The 20,529-nt window shown below is 36.9% G+C and overlaps 1 protein-coding gene and 2 long non-coding RNA genes across 3 annotated transcripts in view; 1 reads left to right on the top strand and 2 right to left on the bottom strand.

Annotated features, from left to right (window-relative positions):
* ADGRL3 (adhesion G protein-coupled receptor L3) overlaps window positions 1-2,288 on the top strand; it is a 573,686-nt gene extending 571,398 nt beyond the window's left edge. The window contains exon 26 of the mRNA XM_087957273.1: window positions 2,224-2,288. Coding sequence (XP_087813399.1) covers window positions 2,224-2,273 — 50 coding nt within the window. The 3' untranslated portion in view covers window positions 2,274-2,288. The remainder of the gene's footprint in view (window positions 1-2,223) is intronic.
* The window catches only part of LOC148132381 (uncharacterized), a 31,753-nt gene extending 24,839 nt beyond the window's left edge, over window positions 1-6,914 (bottom strand). Inside the window, exons 1-3 of the long non-coding RNA XR_015747928.1 lie at window positions 6,672-6,914; window positions 3,765-3,884; window positions 3,673-3,731 (exon numbers count right to left, since the gene is read on the bottom strand). This is a non-coding gene — a long non-coding RNA (uncharacterized LOC148132381). The remainder of the gene's footprint in view (window positions 1-3,672; window positions 3,732-3,764; window positions 3,885-6,671) is intronic.
* The window catches only part of LOC148132379 (uncharacterized), a 531,004-nt gene that overhangs the window by 359,226 nt on the left and 151,249 nt on the right, over window positions 1-20,529 (bottom strand). The gene's annotated exons all lie outside the window — the stretch shown is intronic.

Genomic DNA, 20,529 nt, shown 5'->3' with positions numbered 1-20,529 from the left:
CAGATACAATAATGGTTTTAGTTCATTATCCACTCATATCTTCACAACAAGCTAAGCTGTATCCTTATGTCATTTTGGAATATGTGCATGAGGGTGTGCAAATTTAAATATTCCCACATATGGTATCTTGGAAATTTCCCTGGTACCGAGGAACTAATCGATATTTTTTACCCCGATTTTGCTTCAAATGAAGAGTTTGCCTGAGTTTGGAATTAGACAGAACAAATACAAACTTAAAAACATTGCATTGCAGAGTACTTCTGATCAGGATTCCAAATGCTCCATTCTTTTGAGATGTTCCTAAATTGTGCAAAATCGTTACCATTTTGCTTACAAACACGGCACTTTCTCTATTGAGCATAAATGCAAGGTAATGGGAGGGGGCTAGAAAAGCAGCAGAGATTCTTGAGATTCTTCCAACGGGAGGCACACCTTTTCAAAATTCTAGTCCAAATTCTAGTTTCATCTCTTCTTAGAGATACATTGCCTCTCTCCCTTGAACTCCCCGCCCCCCTGCGTATATGTTTTGTGACCACTGAGAAAGTCTGTTTCCCAGGGCTCTTGGGGAGCAATGCTTCCGCTTGAGTCTTTTATCATTTTCTGCATTTTGCCACTGTTGCCTGGTACTTTCTTCATGTTAATGGATGGTTCTGTTTTGGCCCTGGGGGAATTGATTAACTATTAGTATAAACATGCAGGTCACTCAGGGTCTATAACAGTGCCTAAAGAGATTGGAAAACAGAAGTATAAAAAGCAGGAGTATTTCCTCTAAAGTGGACTTTATTTCAGGTGCAATTCTTTTTTTAAAAAAAAGTTCTAAGCATTTACAAGTGAAGCCAATCTGCATTCAAGTCAATGGAACGTGAGGTTTTTCCATGTAATGAAGTGCAAGTACTGATCTGAGAACCAATCCGAGGAAGATCTTAAACAGCCCAAGCTTTGCCCTTAAATGAACAGTGAGCAACTCCTTCACATAGCCTTCCAACGCACCAAGAAATATAACTGGGAATTTGTAGGATTTTCATACCCTATTCTCTCAGCCCATCTTGAAAGAATTGACAAAAAATCCTGATGAACAATATAAATGACCAGAATTAAGCTAATTTACCAGAAAGCTATGAAATAAAGAAATATCCTAATTATTACATCTATTATCATCCTGGAACAAATCCCTGCATTCTGATAAAACCTAAGTTTATGCTCTTCTTCCTTTAGTGCTGGGAAATTGATAATATGCTAGGAAGTTTGAATAATCCAGATTTTATGTTTTTCTCTCTAATATGCATTCAAAAGTCTCCTTACCACATCAAATTAGAAGGATTTTTTTATCATTCAAATATATGCCCAGCCTAGGTAACGGTGACTATGATGCAGAAGTGGAATTCTCTTCAACAAAATCTTCCCAGTCTTCACTAAAAGACTGGCATTTGCTGATCTCAGAAATACATAAAAATGAGATTCTCAACCTATCTAATGACATCTAACCTGGATACTAACTGGCTTTGATTTCAGACCAACATCTCTGTACTGCTTTGAAAGCTGAGATCCTACACACCCTGGTAACATGTAACTAGCTGATTTTACTGGTTTCATATAGACTTGTGTGTTTGTTGCCTTCCTTAATCTTCCTGTCTCCTCTTCATATCCAAATAAACTTGTTTTTATATCTGGACATTTAAGTCTAATGTTTTTTTTTTAAATAATTTATCCTAAAAGGTTTCTAACATAGTTATTAGGATTTTCTTCAATTGTTTGTTGAGCTTTGTTATGTTCTGTGTTTGTATTTCTGGGCCATAGAAAGGATTTACAAAGCAACTTTCTTCTTCCTAGAACTGGGCTGGGGGTATCCTCTTTAAAACTTTTCCCTTGGCCAGATGCCTATCTTTCATGGGAGAAGAATCCTTGGAAAGCAGCAGATCGTCGCAAGCAAAGTACCTCCCTCCCAAATCCCCATCTGCCCCAGACCTCTGCAGGTTATTTTCCAACATATTCCTTTCTATCCCAGAGCAACTGATTTACAAATAATATTCAGTTATGAATTGTTGCAAAAACTCTACATACTATTGATAAATCCAAAATCTTAATCTGTTGACAAATACTTTCATGTAAAGAAAAAAACATCTGGTCATATTTCTATGAAATGTTAATTTTGTTTGCAAAAAGAAAAAAATATATATTTTATCAAGTTCAATTTCTGAAGCCTTCCTCGGGACTTTTTTTCAGCCAACAGCCCTGGACTGGCCAACAACAACGATGACCATACTTCTTTATAGATCAGCCCTCGTTACCCTGGGCTGGGCTGGATCTCTCCCTTCATCTCAGCAGTGGGACTGTCTGACCAGCTTTGTCGGTACTTGGAAAATGCATACAAAAAAACCCTCACATAAAAAGCTTAATGCCACTTTCAAAAATCCACTAATGGAAGATTTACAAAACCACAAATGCAACTCTCAGGGAATATATGTACCCTCCAATTTATTTATTTTTTTGCATATCTAAAAAAAAAACATGTTGTTAAACATAGAAAAATGTGTAGCAACCGCCCCAAATAATATATGCTATATATTCATAAACAACAGCTTTTTGCTGCTTCTCAAGTAGAAAGAAAGAGCAAACCAGGAATGGGCCAAAAAAGAAAGTACTATACAATATGCAAAATTGATTAAGACTTGGTAACAAACTATTATTAATCCTAGGGATATGTACTGTATCATAATCATCCATATTTCACATTAAATGGTTCAATTTTATAGCAGAATCGCAAGGGTATGTAATAAAGCAGAATCTCTACAAAGAAGCTCAAATTATTTGAATCTATGTATTTAACCTGGGATTGATCAATGATTTAGATCTTCAAAATGCTACAAAAGCAGGGGCTGATATCTATAAAAACCTTGACATTGTTTTGGTTTCTCAATACTATACAACACCAGGTTCACCTTTTATTACCGAGCCTAGTTTTCAAAAACTTTTTCATATAGTTAAGTATTAGAAATTTGAAATGACCCAACATCCTGAGGTCAAAACAGTTAATAAAGAGATGATACACCTGTTTTTTGAAGTTGAAACAGAGTATTTCAAGTTCTAGACAGTTCTAATTTGCATTTTGTACACTGCTGCTTTCTAGTTGCAGAACTTTGGAGAAGTCTTTCATCTGTATCAAATGGACTTACACTATGATGCAGAATGACCATAGCAAAGCATTCATTCAATCTAAATAGCTATAGGATATTATAGGATATTATAGAAGAAATCATAATCAAATGGTAATAGGAAAATTTATGGACCATCCCCACATCTTAGTATTAATGTTTAGGGTATCCTCAAATTATTATACATATTTAAATACTGCATCTTGTTAGCAAATGTCACCAGTAGTAACAAAAAACAATGAAGTCTATCAGTATGTAATGTGGCAGATTTAAATTTTTCATTCAATAGTTACTAAACAATGAAGAGGAGGAGGTCAATTAGTACTACTCCCAATTTGTAAACTCTTTTTAAATGAAAAACCCCATTTGTTTCAATCTGGACAAGCATTTTTCTCCAAATGGTAGATTTTTTTAAAAAGGTAAATGTTTCTCCCTGTCCAGTCATGTCCTAATCTAGGGTTGGAGCTCATCTCCATTTCATTGCCAATGGAGACAGAGTTTTCCAAAGATGATCTGTTACCTTCTTATCTCCAGTATTTGCATGCTTTCAGAAGCAAGTTGACTCATGTGGTTAAGATGCTGAGTTAGAGTAACCAAGCCCATGTTCAAAACCCAAGTTTTGCCGTTGGGCAGGGTGAGCTTCCGTCCTTTGCTCCAGCTCCTACCAGGCACATGAAAAGCCCCCCCAACTGATCCTCCCCAGGCAATGGTGATGGCATCAATCTAAGAATACTGAAACAGAAAGTTTATGACCTGATTAAATATTTTAAACTTACAAATATCATTAGGAATCTACTTCAGAACCATATGTGGAATTCCAGGGAAAGTGAAATACGGTAGATGGAGGAATCAAAGGAACATCTTACCACCGGGTAGTATATTGTCTCTAGCTCTTCTTAATATTTACACCAATGATCAGCTGCTCCCTAAAGGTACTAACAAATGTACATATGCTGATATTCGAGCAATGCATGAACAGGGGAAAACATTTGAGGAGGTTGGACAACATTTAATTGAAGACCTGGCAAAGCTGGATCCCAGTTAAGACCAAAGCCAGCAAAAACTCAGATATATGTCTTCCATCTTTGCAATAAGCAGGCAGCTGGGAAACTACATATTATATGGAAAAGAGCCTTATTGGAGCATTGCTACCGCTCTAAATGTTTAGGGTCACTTTATATAGTGGGAATTTTTGTTGATTATTCCAATAATAATTTACAGAAAAACATATTGCTTTTATGTCATTAAGAGTATAAAGGAATGTTTTGGCTTGGTTACTGGGAGTACCTCATCAACATATCATTTCAATTTATGAACTTGAGCTGCTAATGTAACTCTTGAAATATTATCTTGACATATTTTTATTGTTAATAGTTCTTAAGCCAGAAAAATAAAAATTGGGAAAAGAGGTGACACTGTGTTCCCTGCAGATGGTGCATTGTTGTGTTAAAGAGCCATTTATGTTGCCATGGATTTTTGTTCTTTATAAATATTTGTGTCCAAATGAAAAAAATTATTATCACAATTCATTTTTCTCAGAACAGCAAATATGGAAGCCATTCCAAATTGTCAAACACTTTTTCTACGTCAATAAAACCACAACCAATTTCTTTCTTTGTCAGTAACTTTTAAAATATGTCTTTCATACCTCTCTGGAACAAATCCAATCTGATTGAAATGTAACATTCACTTAAAGGATATATTTTATTTATTCTTTTTGTAAGTATTGCCATAAAAACATATAATCTACTTTTAATAATAAAACAGTTAGGAATGACTCTGGGCAAGTCAAAGCTTTCTTTCCTTCATCTAAAAAAATTAAATAAAAATTTCCTTGCGTGATTTCCTAATCCCATTCATCACTTCAGTAACCAGAATTTTTGGAAAGACTTGTTACAGAAATATCACTGAGTCCTGCTTCTTTATTTTTGTCTTCACTTGATTAAAGTGTACTTTTTCTTGATCTGTAAATTTTGTAAATAATGTTTTAATCAAATATTTCTTAATGTTTTGGGAATTAGATCTGCTTTATAATCTGGAGTAATGCTTTCTTTTGTCACAGAAACATGTTTAACTCCACCCCGAATGAACCTAATGCTTTTTTGTTTCTTGTATATTTGATAGGTCAATTTATCTGAATTACTGCTATTTAGAAAACATTTTTCTTGATTACCTTCTTATAAATTTTTGCTCCCATTATCTCTACCTAATTCTGTATTACTTTTATCTTTTATTCTAAACCCAAAACTAGATTGAATTTATGCCTTTATTCTAACAGAATGAATCTTTCTGTTTCCTCGTGGTTTGCTTTCTAATTTAATGCCAGAGAGATCAACAAACATATTGTGAATTTTTTGCTAACATCCCATACTGTCAATAAAGAGATATCAGAAGTGAAATTGATTTGGAAGATCTACAGTTCCTGATAGCACTAGAGTATAATATTCTCTTGTAATATAAAAGTTCATTAAGTCTCCACCTTTTTGATCTGGAAATTTCTCTGTTTAGTCTTACAATCATTGGATTACGATCTGGATAAGGAGATGCAACTTCCACATTTATGGGCTTGGTTAACAAGGAGTTAGAAATCCAACACATGTCTATCCTTGAATAAGTGTTAAGCTGAAGAATAATAAGTATTCTCTCTGTTGGATATTTATATCTCCACACATCCAAGAGAGAGAACAATGATATACAGGCTTAGAGGTTTGGGGAGGTTTGCCAGTTGGGATGAAAACCTCATTCATATCTTTATATTTATATGGCTACCAACTTAAACAATATGACTGACCAGCATATAAAATTATTTAAAAATAGAAAAGAAAATAACATATTGGTAAATGCCAGTAAAAGAAAATAAAACAAATCACGATCAAAAATGAAATGTATTGTATCCCTATCAATCTATTCATCCTGGATTAAATGCTTGGGGAATGAGTCGGAGATTTACTTTCTAAAGGTCTGCAGGATTGCAGCCAACTGTATATGGGAGGAGGGAAATCGTTCTAAAGATCAGGGTTTGCCACCACAAAGGCACATCTCCTAGGTCTCATAAGACGACATTCTTTCAGAGAAGGGACCCAGAGTCTGTCCTGCCTGCTGTAGCATGTGGAATAGGCAGATAACCATTGGGAGAATGTGATCCACAAAAAAACTGGGCCTATGCCATGCATACTATAAAGGTAATATCTAGTACCTTGAATTGCACCCAGAAGCCTTTGGAGAGCTATAGCAGTTTGTGAAGAAGAGTTGCTACATAAATATAAGGAATGCCCATTACTGGTCCAGAATGCATCACCACATTCTGGACCAATTGAAGCTTCTGGAGAGTCTTCAAGAGGAGCCCCATGTAGAGCATATTGCAATAATCTAATCAAAGGACAATTAAGGCATGAATGACCATGAGCAGGTACCCTTGAGCCAGTAATGAGTTCAACTGGCATTAAGACAAAGTTATCCAAAGACCATCCTGGTCACGGATGCCACCTGTACATCACATCTGAACAAAGTGCCACTTACCTCAGACAAAGATGAAATCTTTCCAGTTCCAGAACCTGTGAGGCCCCAAACTCAACCATATCCTCATGGTCTCCAGATACTGGAATATACTGACAGTTTCACTGGAGGCAAATATATGCAATTCAATATCCTTCAAATATTTATTTATTTATTCATTTAATTTCTATAGCCGCCCAACTCAGCCAGGTGACTCTATTGATGACAATAAGCTGACAGGACTAGCCAACACCCCAGAAGACCAGCTCAGGATCCAAAAAAAAAAAAAAAGAATCTGACAGACTTGAACAATGGGCCCTAACCAACAAAATGAAGTTTAATATGGAGAAAGCAAGGCTTTACACTTAGGAAAGAAAACCCAAATGTACAGGTTTGGAATAGGTGAAATTGGCTAATCGAATGCACAAGTTGTTAAATGCACATGAGGTATCTCAGGTTGAGGAAGGCAATGCAGGGGGGCTAGTGATGGAACACGCCATCTGCTTAAGACCACCCAAGGCCTTCCCCAACCCACTGAGATACCTCATGCTCCCCACAATTGTTTCCTCCACATCCTGCCATGTCAGGTTACTTATCTTGTGAAGAACTAGTGAGATTCTCCCCTCCAACCTCTCTGCCATGCAAGATCGTGGCCCCCAGAAACTTCCAATCTCTGCACAAAACATTTGCAAAGTGATGGGATGCTTTGAGGGAATGAAATCGCACTGCCTCCAAGTGTCCCATCGACTTGCAAATATTTTGCATGAAGAAGACTGAAAGCTTCTGTCTTCCAGTTTGAAGGGCTTCGGCGACAGACAGGAATCCGCGATCATGCACGGTTTCTACCTGGGCTCGCCACTGGAGCGCCCCGAGCCGGCTGGTTTCGGGGCTAAGCCACCCCGTAGAGGTGGTGAAGGGGGAGACTGCAGGCAGGGTCGGGGAGAGCCGCATCTCCTCAGCTGGTCAAACTCCCTTTCCCAAAGGCGGTAGGAGCGGTGATCAGAAATGGCCACCTCAAAGAAGTACTCAACTAGAAAAGAACGTGCAGGAGGAAGATAAGAAGTGAAAGTTTTGGCTGGCCGGGCTAAGTTGAAAAAGTAATAACTAAGGTACCCTGGAATTTAAATTTTATAAGAAATAAGATCGCTCCCAAAGTAGAGTCGGAAGCAGCGAAAGAAAGTGAAAAGGGAAAGGTTTGGCTTTTTTTTTTCTTCTCTCTCCTTCCTTATATTGACAATTAAGAATAAGAAATTGGAAATATCCGCTTTGGCATCAATAGGCAATTAAGCTGAAAATATAACAAAATGCCAAAGGGACAATAAAGATTTCTGGACATTAAAAACTTTTTCTTCTATAAGCAGGAAGGGAGAGAAAAAGAATAAGGGCAGGATCTGGAAGAGGGAGGAGACTGCCTGGACTTTAAAAGAATCTAAAGTAAAATTTCAATAAGACTTCTAAAAGATACATTTTAACTGAAACTTTGCAACTAAATAGTAACCCCAGGAAGAGAAAGTGGGAAAAAAAATAAAGAGCAAAAAGAAACAGCTGTGTGTATTGGGATTAGTTGGTGACTTTTGGATTTTTGGCTATTATATTTGAATGACTAAAATCAATTGGGTGGTTGTTTAAAATTTTTTACAATGGCATCACTTTTTGATGAATTGAAAATGGAACTTAAAGGGAAGGGTTCCTTTGGCTTCGTTTTTCAATTTTTAGAAATGGAGATTTGGAACTATGAGAAACAACAAGAAAAGACTGCAAAACAAGAAGACGGGGACAAAGAAGAAGCCATCTTTAATGAACAAGTAACTCTATGTGGGGAAGAAAAAGGAAAGGAGGGAAAGAGGATGGAGAATTTAAGATTTAAAAAAACAACCAAAGAAAAGAAAAATAATTCGAAAAATAAGTATAATCCTGGAAAACAACAGAAAAGGGGAATACAGAAGAGGGAAGTAGAGGTAGAGAGACAAAGGGGTAAAAAGGGGAGGGAGAAGAAGAGAGGGAAGAAGGAAAGGAAAAGAAGTTACAAAAGTCCAGAGCAAGATATAAAGAAACAGGACCTATTTAGAGATAATGGGTGAAAATTTAACTGAAAGGGGGATTCTGTAAAGGTACATGAGATTGTGTTGTTATATTTGAAATAGAAATAACTTTAGAAAATTGGAAACAACATATGATTAGAATGAGGGATAGAATGGTTAGTGTAACTTAGTGAAATGTTTGTGAATAAAGTAAATGAAATAAAATAAATGAGAAAATTGAAAGGAAGGAATGGGAACACTTTAATTAGTCAATGTTTTATAAAATATAAGTGAAGAGGGGGGGAAATGATTATGGAAAGCTAATAATTGTTCCCATAGAGGTATGATATTTAATTGAAAAGTAACGTGAAAAATCTTAAGACTTTAATGAATATTAATATTAATGATAGAATTGAATTGGAATGGAATGTTGTTTTAATTATATACATTTATAATTTTTTCTTTTTTTTTTAAGAATACTGTGTGTAGTTTAAGAATGTACCAAACAGAATCCGAATGGAAGCTATGTATTATATTGAGTGTTATAACTTTAAGGGAAAGATATAAAGGTGTCATACTCCAATCAGTAACTACAGGAGAAATTTTGTTTAATGAGAAAAGATGATAGACAATTGAAACAGGACAGACCAAAAATATAAATATAATGATTTGAATTGAGATGAAATAAATACAATAAAATTGAGGAAATTAAAAGAGGGGAGAAGCTATGTAGAAAATGTAAAATTGTAATAAGATATGGAATAGAATATAAAAATGAGCATGAACCTGAAATTGTGTCTGTACAAAGAAATGTAACCCAGGATTATGCTGCTTTCAAAAAAGATGTTTTAATTGTGTTTCTTTTCTTTTTGTGAAAACTCAAATAAAATTTACAAAAAAAAGAAGAAGACTGAAAGCTTCTGGGTGCTGTGATCTCGTGGCCTGAAGTCCCATGAAATCACGGCCCTCAGAAGCTTCCAGTCTCCATGCAAAATGTTTGCAAGCTGATCGGATGCTGGAAGTGAAATCATCCCACTCTCAAAGAAACCGCAGCAGAGAGGAGGTAGATCTTCGCAAGGTGAGTCCAGTGTGGCAGGGGGAAAGTAATTGTGGAGATCCACCAGGGGTTATGTGGAGACCCAGCAGGTTCATAAGGGTGAACAACTGCTGTGGTCCTGCAACATCCGTAATTTTAGGATTGTGTCATAAATATTTGGAGGAGTGATCATGTAACTTCGAATGGTCACTAAGTGAACTGTCATTTGAGGATTACCTGTATAAATAAGAATACAAAAACAGAAAAAAGAAAGTTCAATAACATTTTATAATACGATATATAAATAACCAAATGGAAAAAAAGGAGAAAAATGTCCTTAAGCATGGTGAGTTAAAATAGTTATTGAACAATCAAGTTGTATATTAGGAACTGAGTTTCATTATAGTTTCATATAATTCCAACTGAATATTTAATTTCAAATAAATATTTCTTATGTTGGAGCTCCCTCTAGTGAGTAAAAGAAAAATACGGGAATTTTAAAAATTAATTGAAGAATTTCAGTTCAAATTATTCCAAACAAGTTGAATAGCATATAATGCGGTAGTTTCTGCAAAGTAATAATGTTTAGAAGATATGAATTAATACAATTCTTAGCAGTACAATTGCATAAAATCTATTTTATGTCAAAGCAGTGTTCCTCTGTGTTTGTCAATGTGTCTTTTTCAGTAGCTGTCCATGTAAAAAAATTGTGCAATTCTAAATGTAATTGAAATGAAAACTATTGCACTTCTGATTAGTTCTGCAGGATTACTGCAGAACCCACAAAATATACTTACTGTATGTCTATTCCTTTTTGAGATAAGCAACAGTGTGCAAAGCACAGAAAAAGGAAAGAAATAGTAAAACAAAGACAAAACAAAGAACACGAGAAAAGGAAATTCAGCCAAATTTAGGCTACACCCACAACATTTGCCATTACCTCTCATTTTTGATATTCTTTCACACCATTCTTGCTTCCCTCACATCCATGCACCATTTCATACATTACCTTTTTTTTTTTTTTGGGGGGCTTCTCACTTGTCTCTAATAAATCCATACATTCCATCCAAACTTTATTTTTCTGTTTTTCCTTTCCTTTCAAATAAGGAGAAATTTTCTGACAGTGAGAACCATTAATCAGTGGAATAGCTTGCCACCAGGAGTTGGGGGTGCTCCATCACTGGAGGTTTTCAAAATAGACTGGACAACAATTTGATTGGGATGGTCAAGTCTCCTGCTTTGAGCAGGACTTTGGACTAGAAGACTTCTAATGTCCCTTCCAGCCTTATGATTCCTTATGTTTTATCCCCTCTTCGTATATTTGTTTTGCAGTTCTCACATTTATTCTCTCTATATGATTTAATCATTTCAATGTACTTATTTCTTTTGACTTTAGCCTCTAATCATTCAGCACATACCACACACGCTTCTCAAGTTCCCCATTCTCATTGCATTCAGATAACTTCAGAGGTGGTTTTCAGCAGGTTCTGACCAGTTCTGGAGAACCGGTAGCGGAAATTTTGAGTAGTTCGGAGAACCGGCCAATATTGACTGGAGATTTTACAGTATCCTTCCCCTGCCACGCCCACCAAGCCAGGCCCACAGAACTGGTAGTAAAAAAATTTTGAATCCCACCACTGGATAACTTATATGTTTCTCCTAAAACTCAGATCTCACTTCCATATAATAAAGCAGGCAAAAAGCCATTTTTGCTTACTTCGATATTAATGTCTTTATACATGCTACTGTACATATTATCCACTTCTCCCAGCATTTGCAAATCTTAACATCATTCATTTTCCCATTTTTAGTTGGTACTGTATCAAGATACATAAATCCATCTACTTAGTCTTTTCTTTGCTATTTACAGTACATATAATTTCCTATTGTTCACTCTCTTTTCCCTGTCAAACACAACTATCTTAGTCTCTGATGCATTAATTTCAAATTCATGCTCCTTGTTGCAGCATGTAACCTATCTCAACATTAGCTATAAATAATTTAGGGTTATTGGTTTTTTGCATACTCTCGTGTTGAATAAATTGCATAGTCACTTCATAAGCAAACTACACCCATATTTTAATATCCACTTCCAATTATACCATATTCTTTTCCAATCTTAACATTTTTCAATGTTCTCTGACCAATAATTTCATTTTTATCCATTTTTTCTAGACAATTATTCCATCTTTTAATATATCTCTATACATAGCACTTCAACTTATATACCATTTCACAGTGCTTTACAGCCCGAAGCGATTTACAGCGGGTGTCGCCAGCCTTTTAAACCTCAGGGACCACCAAACTCATAATTTTAAATCCCAGGGACCACTAACCGGTTCTGTGGGCATGGCCTAATTTGTGGGTGTGGTTTGGTGGTCATGTGACTGGCTGGGCATGGCTTGCATGTAAATATTATAAATATTTATATAAATATTGAATTTTTTATAAAAAAGAGCAACTTTTACCCAAAATCAGGAAAAGCAGGCAGGCAGATTGAGTTGCTCACAAAATCACAGATTCATTCAGAAATCTGTCTATCTGCCATTGGCTAGCTCAGTCTGTCACATAAAATTTGCTTGCAAGCAAACTCATAAAATTTGCTAGCAAGCAAACTCACAAATTAACTCACAACACACCATGTATGTAAATATTGATCTTTTTTAAAAAAAAATAAACACTGTTACCCAAAATCAGGCAAAGCAGGCAGGCAGATTGAGTTGCTCACAGAATCATTCAGTGATCTATCTATCTGCCATCGGCTAGCTCAGTCTCTCAAATTTGCTTGCTGTGAGTCTGCACTGAATAATAGAAACTTCAGTCCTAAGGGAGGTTCGGCTCTGCTTAAAAGCAGAGCCGAAGATCTAAAGACTAGCTAGAAAGCAAGAAATCCAACCATTTCCTGCTTCCTAGGTAATCTAAATCTCCCAGCACAGCAGAACAGCTGATGTTTGGATAAAGGAAAAGTAGCAATTTAGCAGGCAAGTTTCCTGGGTAAGGAGTGAGTGGGCGGGGAGGGTTCCCGCGGGCCATGTGGGTGGCGCAGCCTTGTGTTTCTGCGCAGCCTGGATTAATTGCTTTGGGGGGGTTGCTCTGGGGGTGAGATTTCTCTGCGGCCCACCAAAATTTTCTCATGGTCCACTAGTGGGCCACAGACTACCGGTTGGCGATGGCGACCGCTGATTTACAGAGTCAGCATATTACCCCAAACAATCTGGGTCCTCATTTTACCAATCTCAGAAGGATGTAAGGCTGAGTCAACCTTGAGCCGGTGAGACTCTACTACTGAACAACTTTTCCTTCCTTCCTTTTCTTTTTACTCCAAGAAGTCCACTCTTGATAATAAAAAGATTAAGGCCTGTCCCACATTTATGATTTTTATCATGCTCTCTCAAACAATATTCCATTCCAAGGTACATCATTTTTTTCCCAATTCTTATTCCTGTCTTCATCTAGAAGGGTTGAATAGAGAAAAGCAGAGCAGAGCAAAGAAGAGCAGAGAAGAATTTAAAAAGACATTTGCATATATTTCAGTGGACACAATTATTTCCATCGCCAAAGATTCCAATGCAGAAAAGTTGTGAACCTTGGAACTGTAATAGTTTTGTACTAACAATCACAAAGTAATTATTTTGCTGACAAGTACTCCTCTTCCATAATATAATTCTCCAAATGGGAACAGAAAAAAGCAGGCTAACTCCTAGAACCAAACCATAAGGGAGGGGGGACCCAATGTAGAAGGAAGCATCACTTCAGTACACCTGCAAGTAGTAGAGCAAGAATCTCAACAAAACCTTAGTAAGTACCAAATCTTTTGCAAATCAGACATACTAAAATGTAGAAAAGGCTTTAAAATAAAAAGATTCCCCTTTTCTGTATTTATATTCATTTGAATGTTTATCTTTAGAATTTGGCTTTATCCCAAACTGAAAACATGTGACAGGTACCTAATCTGGAAAAGTTAATTCCAGACAACTGCTAGATAAAGACCAAAAGAAATGGATCCGTGTGATCCAGAAAAACAGTAAATCCCTTTTTATTCATAGACTGGAAGAGATGTTGGCCTCCTCTGCTTCCCCTGCAGCATATCCCTATCGCTTCTTGGTCCTAGGAGAAATGTCCCAAATGGAATGGAAGGCGGGATCTGATAAACTCACCTCTTGAAAACAAATCCTAAGCCCAGGTATGCACCAAAGTCTTTGAACCCTTCCTCTTTGGGAAGCTGCCATAATATCTTCACCCACTGAGGTGCTGTCTACCTTAACAGATTGGGACTCATTTCCTACTTCATGTCCCCCAGGCAGTTGGTCTTATCTGAAGGCAGAGTTACTTTTGATGAATTCTAAAATTACAATCTAAACTTTCTTTAACTGAATATAGGCTAAAGGGGATTGTTTACTTTGGAAAATTAGAGAGAATGTGAGGTTCTCAGTTTCAGAATTGTCAAATCAGGACTGGCCCTACTGAGTAAGAGAGGCAACTCAAGGTCAGTAGCATCTGGTAATTGGATTGGCAAGGTTGCACTATATCCAACTGTCTTTACTCATGAGAAAATTGTAGTGGAAGAAGGAACACGGAGGACTCTTTGTTCTTTCTTTGCTGACACTTTTGCAAAACCATCCATAAGCTAAAACCCAGCCTACCAGAGTTCCTATCTATGTCAGTTAGCTGAAATTACTCAGCATAAAGGAAAACAGCAGAGAAGAGGGTGGAGGAGAAAAAGAGAGAACAGGATGCAAAACTATCACCCCAGCCTCATCCCATCCATCTGCTCGCATATCATCAAAGCCACAGAGACAGAGCTTCTGCCTTTGCAAAGGCAAGGAGATGGTCATGAATTACCAACTCATTGAAGATCTCCTCTATCATAGAGTCCCTGCCTCTTCTTGTCCAGATCATCATCACTGGGGAAAAATTAAAGGACTCAAAGATCAAAAGTAGCCATGCACCCTCTTTCAAGAGTGACCATGAATCCTTCCTTTTATCAGAAACAGAGAAAGAGAAGGAAAGGAAGTGGATTTTTTGGAGAAGGTGCTTCAAACAAGCTTTGTCTTCTCCCCAGTTAGGTAAGCTTCAGCATTTGCAATAAGCTGGGCTAGAGGGTGGAATGAAATTTTTGTTTTCCTTTTGTCAACCCTACATTACCTTTTGTGCTATAATTTTTAGTTAGGCTTCAGTCCAGTGGTGCGATTCAATTTTTTTTACTACCGGTTCTGTGGGCATGGCTTGGTGGGCGTGGCTTGGTGGGCGTGGCTTGGTGGGCATGGCAGGGGAAGGATACTGCAAAATCCCCATTCCCTCCCCACCCCACTAACCTACTTTCCAGCTCCGTTCTCCTGTGCAGGGCAACAAAAGAAGACTCAGCCAATCAGCTGGGACTCGGGAGGCAGAGAAAAATGGGGGCGGGGCCAGTCAGAGGTGCTATTTGCCGGTTCTCCAAACTACTCAAAATTTCCGTTATCGATTCTCCAGAACTGGTCAGAACCAGCTGAATACCACCTCTGCTTCAGACCACAAGAAGCTTACTCAGCTTATTGCACTTTAAGCATGCATTCAGGTACCTTCATTGTGTCGTCTCACATGCCCCCCCCATCCACTGATTAAGGGGAGAAGATAAAGCCTTTCTGCCCAGTGGGTAGAGCACCTATTTCATAAAATATGTCCCTCCCCTCTACCGTTTTATCTCATAGTCTTTTTTTCTTCAGGACTGTAGGGTAACATGAGTGGCAGCTTAAGAATTCCTCAGGTGATAGCAGTTTCCTTGCCAAATTGGAAATGGAGCATCAGAGGAGTTTTAGAACAGCTGCCCTTAATTTTGCAAGGGAGAATTACATAAGTGGGGTCCTTGGAAAGGCTCTGAAAATGTTGAGTTGTACAGATCTGTTCAGGGGTCTTGTTCCTGAGTTTGCCAGCTTGAATGGAGACAATTTTTCCACTTCCCCCAGACTTGAGGCATGAATCCCCCACCAGCCTCATTGCCAAAACTTGCTTGCTTCTGAGTAAGAAAGAACTGAGGTGCAAGAACTGACCCCATCAGAAGAGCTCTCTGCTAGAGTTAAAAGGGAAGGAAAGTAAATATAATTATTATTCAAGCCCCCATCGATCATGGTCCTGAATAGATATGGTTTGGATGAACAAGGAATTAGAAAACAATGTGAAATATATAGATATATTGAATAATACTTGGGCAGATCATAATCCCTTACAGATAATTTGGAAAGAACAAAAAAAAAAAAATAGAAGATGGATGTTAGATACACAAATACTGAAAGAAAAAGAATACCTACAAATGATTAGAAAAGAAATGGATTTTTTCCTTAAAGTAAATAAGAATCAAAATACAAATCTCCAGAATTTATGGGATACAAGAGCTTAGTAGGAAGGATTGCTGCAATAAAGATGAACTTGCTACCAAGATGGCCATGCTTATTTCAGACTGTGCTGGTAAAGTTAAACAAAAAATTCTATGGGGTAGTAAATAATATAACAAAATTTATATGGGAAGGTAAAAAACCTAGAATCAGATTAAAACTATTGCAGAATAATAGATACAGAGGTGGTTTCGGACTCCCTGATTGGGAAATATATCAACAGGCAGCAACATTAACTTGGATTAGAGATTGGATATCCTTAAACAACAGGAGAACATTAATGCTAGAGGGACATGACTTGCAAGTTGGATGGCATGCCATCCTATGGGAGAGAAATAAAAAGACATATTCATATGTTAGGCAACATGTAATTAGGGAGGCATTAATAGAGATTTGGCATAAAATTAAATCAAAACACTATACTAAGTCTGGCTTTCGACTATGAAAGCAATGTTCAATCCAAATACTATGGATATTTCTAAAATGTTCAGGTATAATCAGTTATTAGATAATCATGGAAACCTAAAAACAAATCAAAAATTGAAGGAAGAAGGAATCAAATTAGACAGGTGGCCCTACCTGCAGGTGCAAACAAAGTATAAAAAAGATATGGAAGGACTTCGGTGACAGACCGAAACCGCGATTGTGCACAGTTTCGATCCGTGCTCGCCGCTGGAGCACCCCAAGCCAGCTGGTTTCAGGGCTAAGCCACCCCGTAGAGGTGGTGAAGAGGGGGGAGACTGCCTGCAGGGTTGAGGAGAGCTGCATCTCTCCTCCTCAGCTGGCCATTACTCCCTTTCCCGAAGGCGGTTGTAGTGGTGGTCAGAAATGACCACCTCAAAGAAGAATTCGACCGGAAAAGAATGTGCAGGAGGAAGATAAGAAGAGAAAGTTTTGGTTGACGGGGTCAAACAGCAAAAGCAACAACTAAGGTACCCTGGAATTTAAACTATAAAAAAAAAAAAATAACACTGTTCCCAAAGAAGATTTTCAAGTGGTGAAGGAGAGAGAAAAGGGAAAGGATTTGGTTTTTTAATTCTCTTCCTTTCCCTATACTGACAGCTAAGAGACCTAAGCAAGAAATTGAAAAAAAAAATCCACTTTGACATCAATAGGCATTTAAGCTGAAAATAAAATGTCAAAGGGATAATAAAGATTTCTGGATACTTAAAAGCTTTTGAAAGCAGGAGAGAGAAAAAAACAAAAGGCCAGGATCTGGAAGAGAGGAGACTGCCTGGTATTAAAAAGAACTTACAGTAAAATCTCAACAAGACTTCTAAAAGATACATTTTAACTGAAACATGGCAACAAAATAGTAAAACCCCAGGAAGAGAAAGTGAAAAAAGAAGCAAGAAGAAACAGTTTGGGAGTATTTGGATTACTTGGTGATTTCTGGATTTTTGGTTACTGCATTTGAATGACTAAAATCAATCGGGAATGGCACCACTTTTAGAAGAACTGAAAATGGAACTTAAAAAGTACAAAGAAGATGCACAAGAAGGGAGAGGTTCTTTTGGCTTCGTATTTCAACTCTTAGAAATGGAGATCTGGAACTATGAGAAACAACAAGCTTGCAGAACCAAAAGATTGGGACAAAAATGAAGCCATCTTTAATGATCAAGTAATTTTATGTGGGGGGGAAGCAAAGGGGGGAAGAGAATGAAAAGTTTAAGATTTGAAAAAACAACCAAAAAAAAGAAGAATAGTTTGAAAAATAAGTATAATATTAGAAAGCAACAGAAGAGGGGATTACAGAAGAGAGAATTAGAAGTAGGGAGACAAGGGGGTAAAAAGGGGAGGGAGAAGAAGAGGGGGGAGAAGGAAAGGAAAAGAAGTTATAAAGGACAGAAACAAGATATAGAGAAACAGGGCAAAGGTATAAGAATTGAAAGTATAAGCCTGTTTAGAGATAATGGGTGAAAAGTTAATTGTAAAAGGGATTCTGCAAAGGTACATAAGATAGTATTGTTATATTACAAATAGAAATTATTTTTGAAAATATGCTTAAAATGATGGATAAAATTTTTATCGTAATCTAGTGGAATGTTTGTTAATAAACAAATGAAATAAAATGAATGAGAGAATGAAATTAGGAAAGGATAGGAACATTTCAATTATTATTAATGATTTATAAAATATAAGTGAAGAGAAATATGGGGGGAAAAATTAATTATGGAAAGCTTATAAGTGTTCCCAAGGAAGTATGATATTTAATTGAAAAGAAATGTTAAAGATGTTAAGATTTTAATGAATATTAATGATAGAATTGAATTGGAATGGAATGAGTGTTTTAATTACATATATTTATAATCTTTTTTTAAGAATATAGTGTGTATTTTAAGAATGTACCAAGCAGAATTTGATTGGAAGTTATGTATTATATTGAATGTTATCATCTTAAAGGTATACATTGAAGCTTAAATAAGAGTTGAATGGATAAAATTAAAAGATATAAAGGTGTCATACTCCAATTAGTAACTACAGGAGAAAATTTGTTTAATGAGAAAAGATAATATGAAATTGAAACAGGACAGACAAAAGTATAAATATAATGATTTGAATTGAGATGAGATAATCAAAATAAAGTTGAGAAAATTAAAAGAGGGGGGAAACTATGTAGAAAATGTAAAACAGTAATAAGATATGGAATACAACACAAAAATGAGCATGAAATTGAGTTTGTGTCTGTATGAAGAAGTGTAACCCGGGACCATGCTATTTTCAAAAAAAGATGTTTTATTTGTATTATGTTTTTGTGAAAACCCAAATAAAATTTTCAAAAAAAAAATACTACCTGCTTTAACCATGTATGATTTGGACTGTTTGTTGGACTTTGTTTACCCATTTACTGGAAGTAAAACCTATATTTTACTATTCAGTGTATCTGTGTGTTGGTTGCGTGTTATTCAACACCACTCTCACTACGTTTCCCTGAGTGCACTCATTCTCCTAATGGGGAATACCTCAACAAGTACTTTTATTAATTTATCAGCTTGTTTCAGGCAACTGGGCAGATAAATTGCTGGGCTTGCTTTGTAACAATTGTCTCAGCTTTGACTGGTAAACAGATTTGCCAGGTTTCAATTTCTAAAAGTTGCTAGACTTGGAAGGAAAGCAGTGTATATTGAATGACTCTATACAGATCCCAGAAATGATGCAAACCATTTTCACTTGGCTTGCTGCAACCCCTTCTGCAACTCACCTTTTAAGGTGAGTTTTGTATTCTTCAAAAATGATAGTGCCCAGGACCAAATCTTCATTTCCTTTTTTATTTAGGGTTAGATATATTCTAAATTATTTATCAGAAAACTTGAGTCATTTATTAACCAATTAATTACTTTTAATTAGCAATTATTGTTTATTAACCAATTCTAATTTGAAGCCATCATTTAGAAACTTACTGAGTCTACACAAGGTTTTCCAGGGCCAGTGATCATGCACTTCTGATCTACTCCATTTTCAGAACTGTATTTGCAGAAACAGGGGCCATTTTCAGAGTGCCTGTAATGTATTGTGTCCCCTCCAAAAATGGCACCTGCCTCCAAGATGGAGCCATGCGGTCCAGCAACACCAAGGGACATAATGGTCTGCCCTTTTTCCTCACACGATTTCTGGAACTCATCTAAAGGTAAACGTGCAATTGGTGATGGGGAGTGAGGAAGAGGCTGTGGGACTCAGGACTTGAGGAACAGGAAGCAGACCATTTGGTGCTTCAGTGGCTGGGGGAGGTCTTGGGAAGTCCAGGCCAGGTGGGTTGGGCTTGTGCTGGGCCTCCCAGAGACTTTCTCACCTGAGGCACTCCATGCTCAGTTTAATGCCTTGCACAGTCATTAATGACCTGTGTGCTCACTTAATAACCACACTGGAGAGAGCAGTAATCATCTCGCTTAAAGACATAGTTATAATGGGTAGGCTCCATTGTAGTTGTAGGTCGAGGACCACCTGCAGTTTATAAAAACAGGTTCCAGCTTTCTAACTGTGAAGGCTCTAGAGAAGCAAGAGATGAAGTTTCATATAAAGCCGTTTCCTGAGGTAAAAAAAAATATATTTGGCAAAAGGAAAGGAAGGTGTCTCAGTCGTAGACAATAGTTACCTTGGAAATAAATACATTTCCCTATTAGATAAAATGACTTAAGATCAACACAAAGCACTTTCACTTGTTTGTGAAATGCTCTTATTTATCTGTTTAAAAGCAAAAACAAATCAAATTGTTCAGATCAAGCTCAATTCCTGGTGACTTCAAAACACCTATGTAATTTTCCCAGGAGCAATATAGAAAAGTTTTTGTCTTTTTTGAGATTTATAGCCGAAACTTTCCTGGTGGTCTCCCACTCAATTATTAATCTGATGTGGCCTGCATTGACTTTTCTTCAGCCAAAGTTGGTCAGGTAATACCTGATAAAATCACCTCTGATTCACACTTTAGGCATCTTACCCTTAAATAGTCAATTAAA

The sequence above is a fragment of the Notechis scutatus genome, chromosome 2 (assembly GCF_049901735.1).
Source record: "Notechis scutatus isolate UNSWTSFEM ecotype Mainland chromosome 2, rNotScu1.2, whole genome shotgun sequence".
NCBI classification, from domain to species: Eukaryota; Metazoa; Chordata; class Lepidosauria; order Squamata; family Elapidae; genus Notechis; species Notechis scutatus.
The sequence above is the reverse complement of the archived record's forward strand: the minus strand, read 5'-3'. Positions and strand labels throughout refer to the sequence as shown.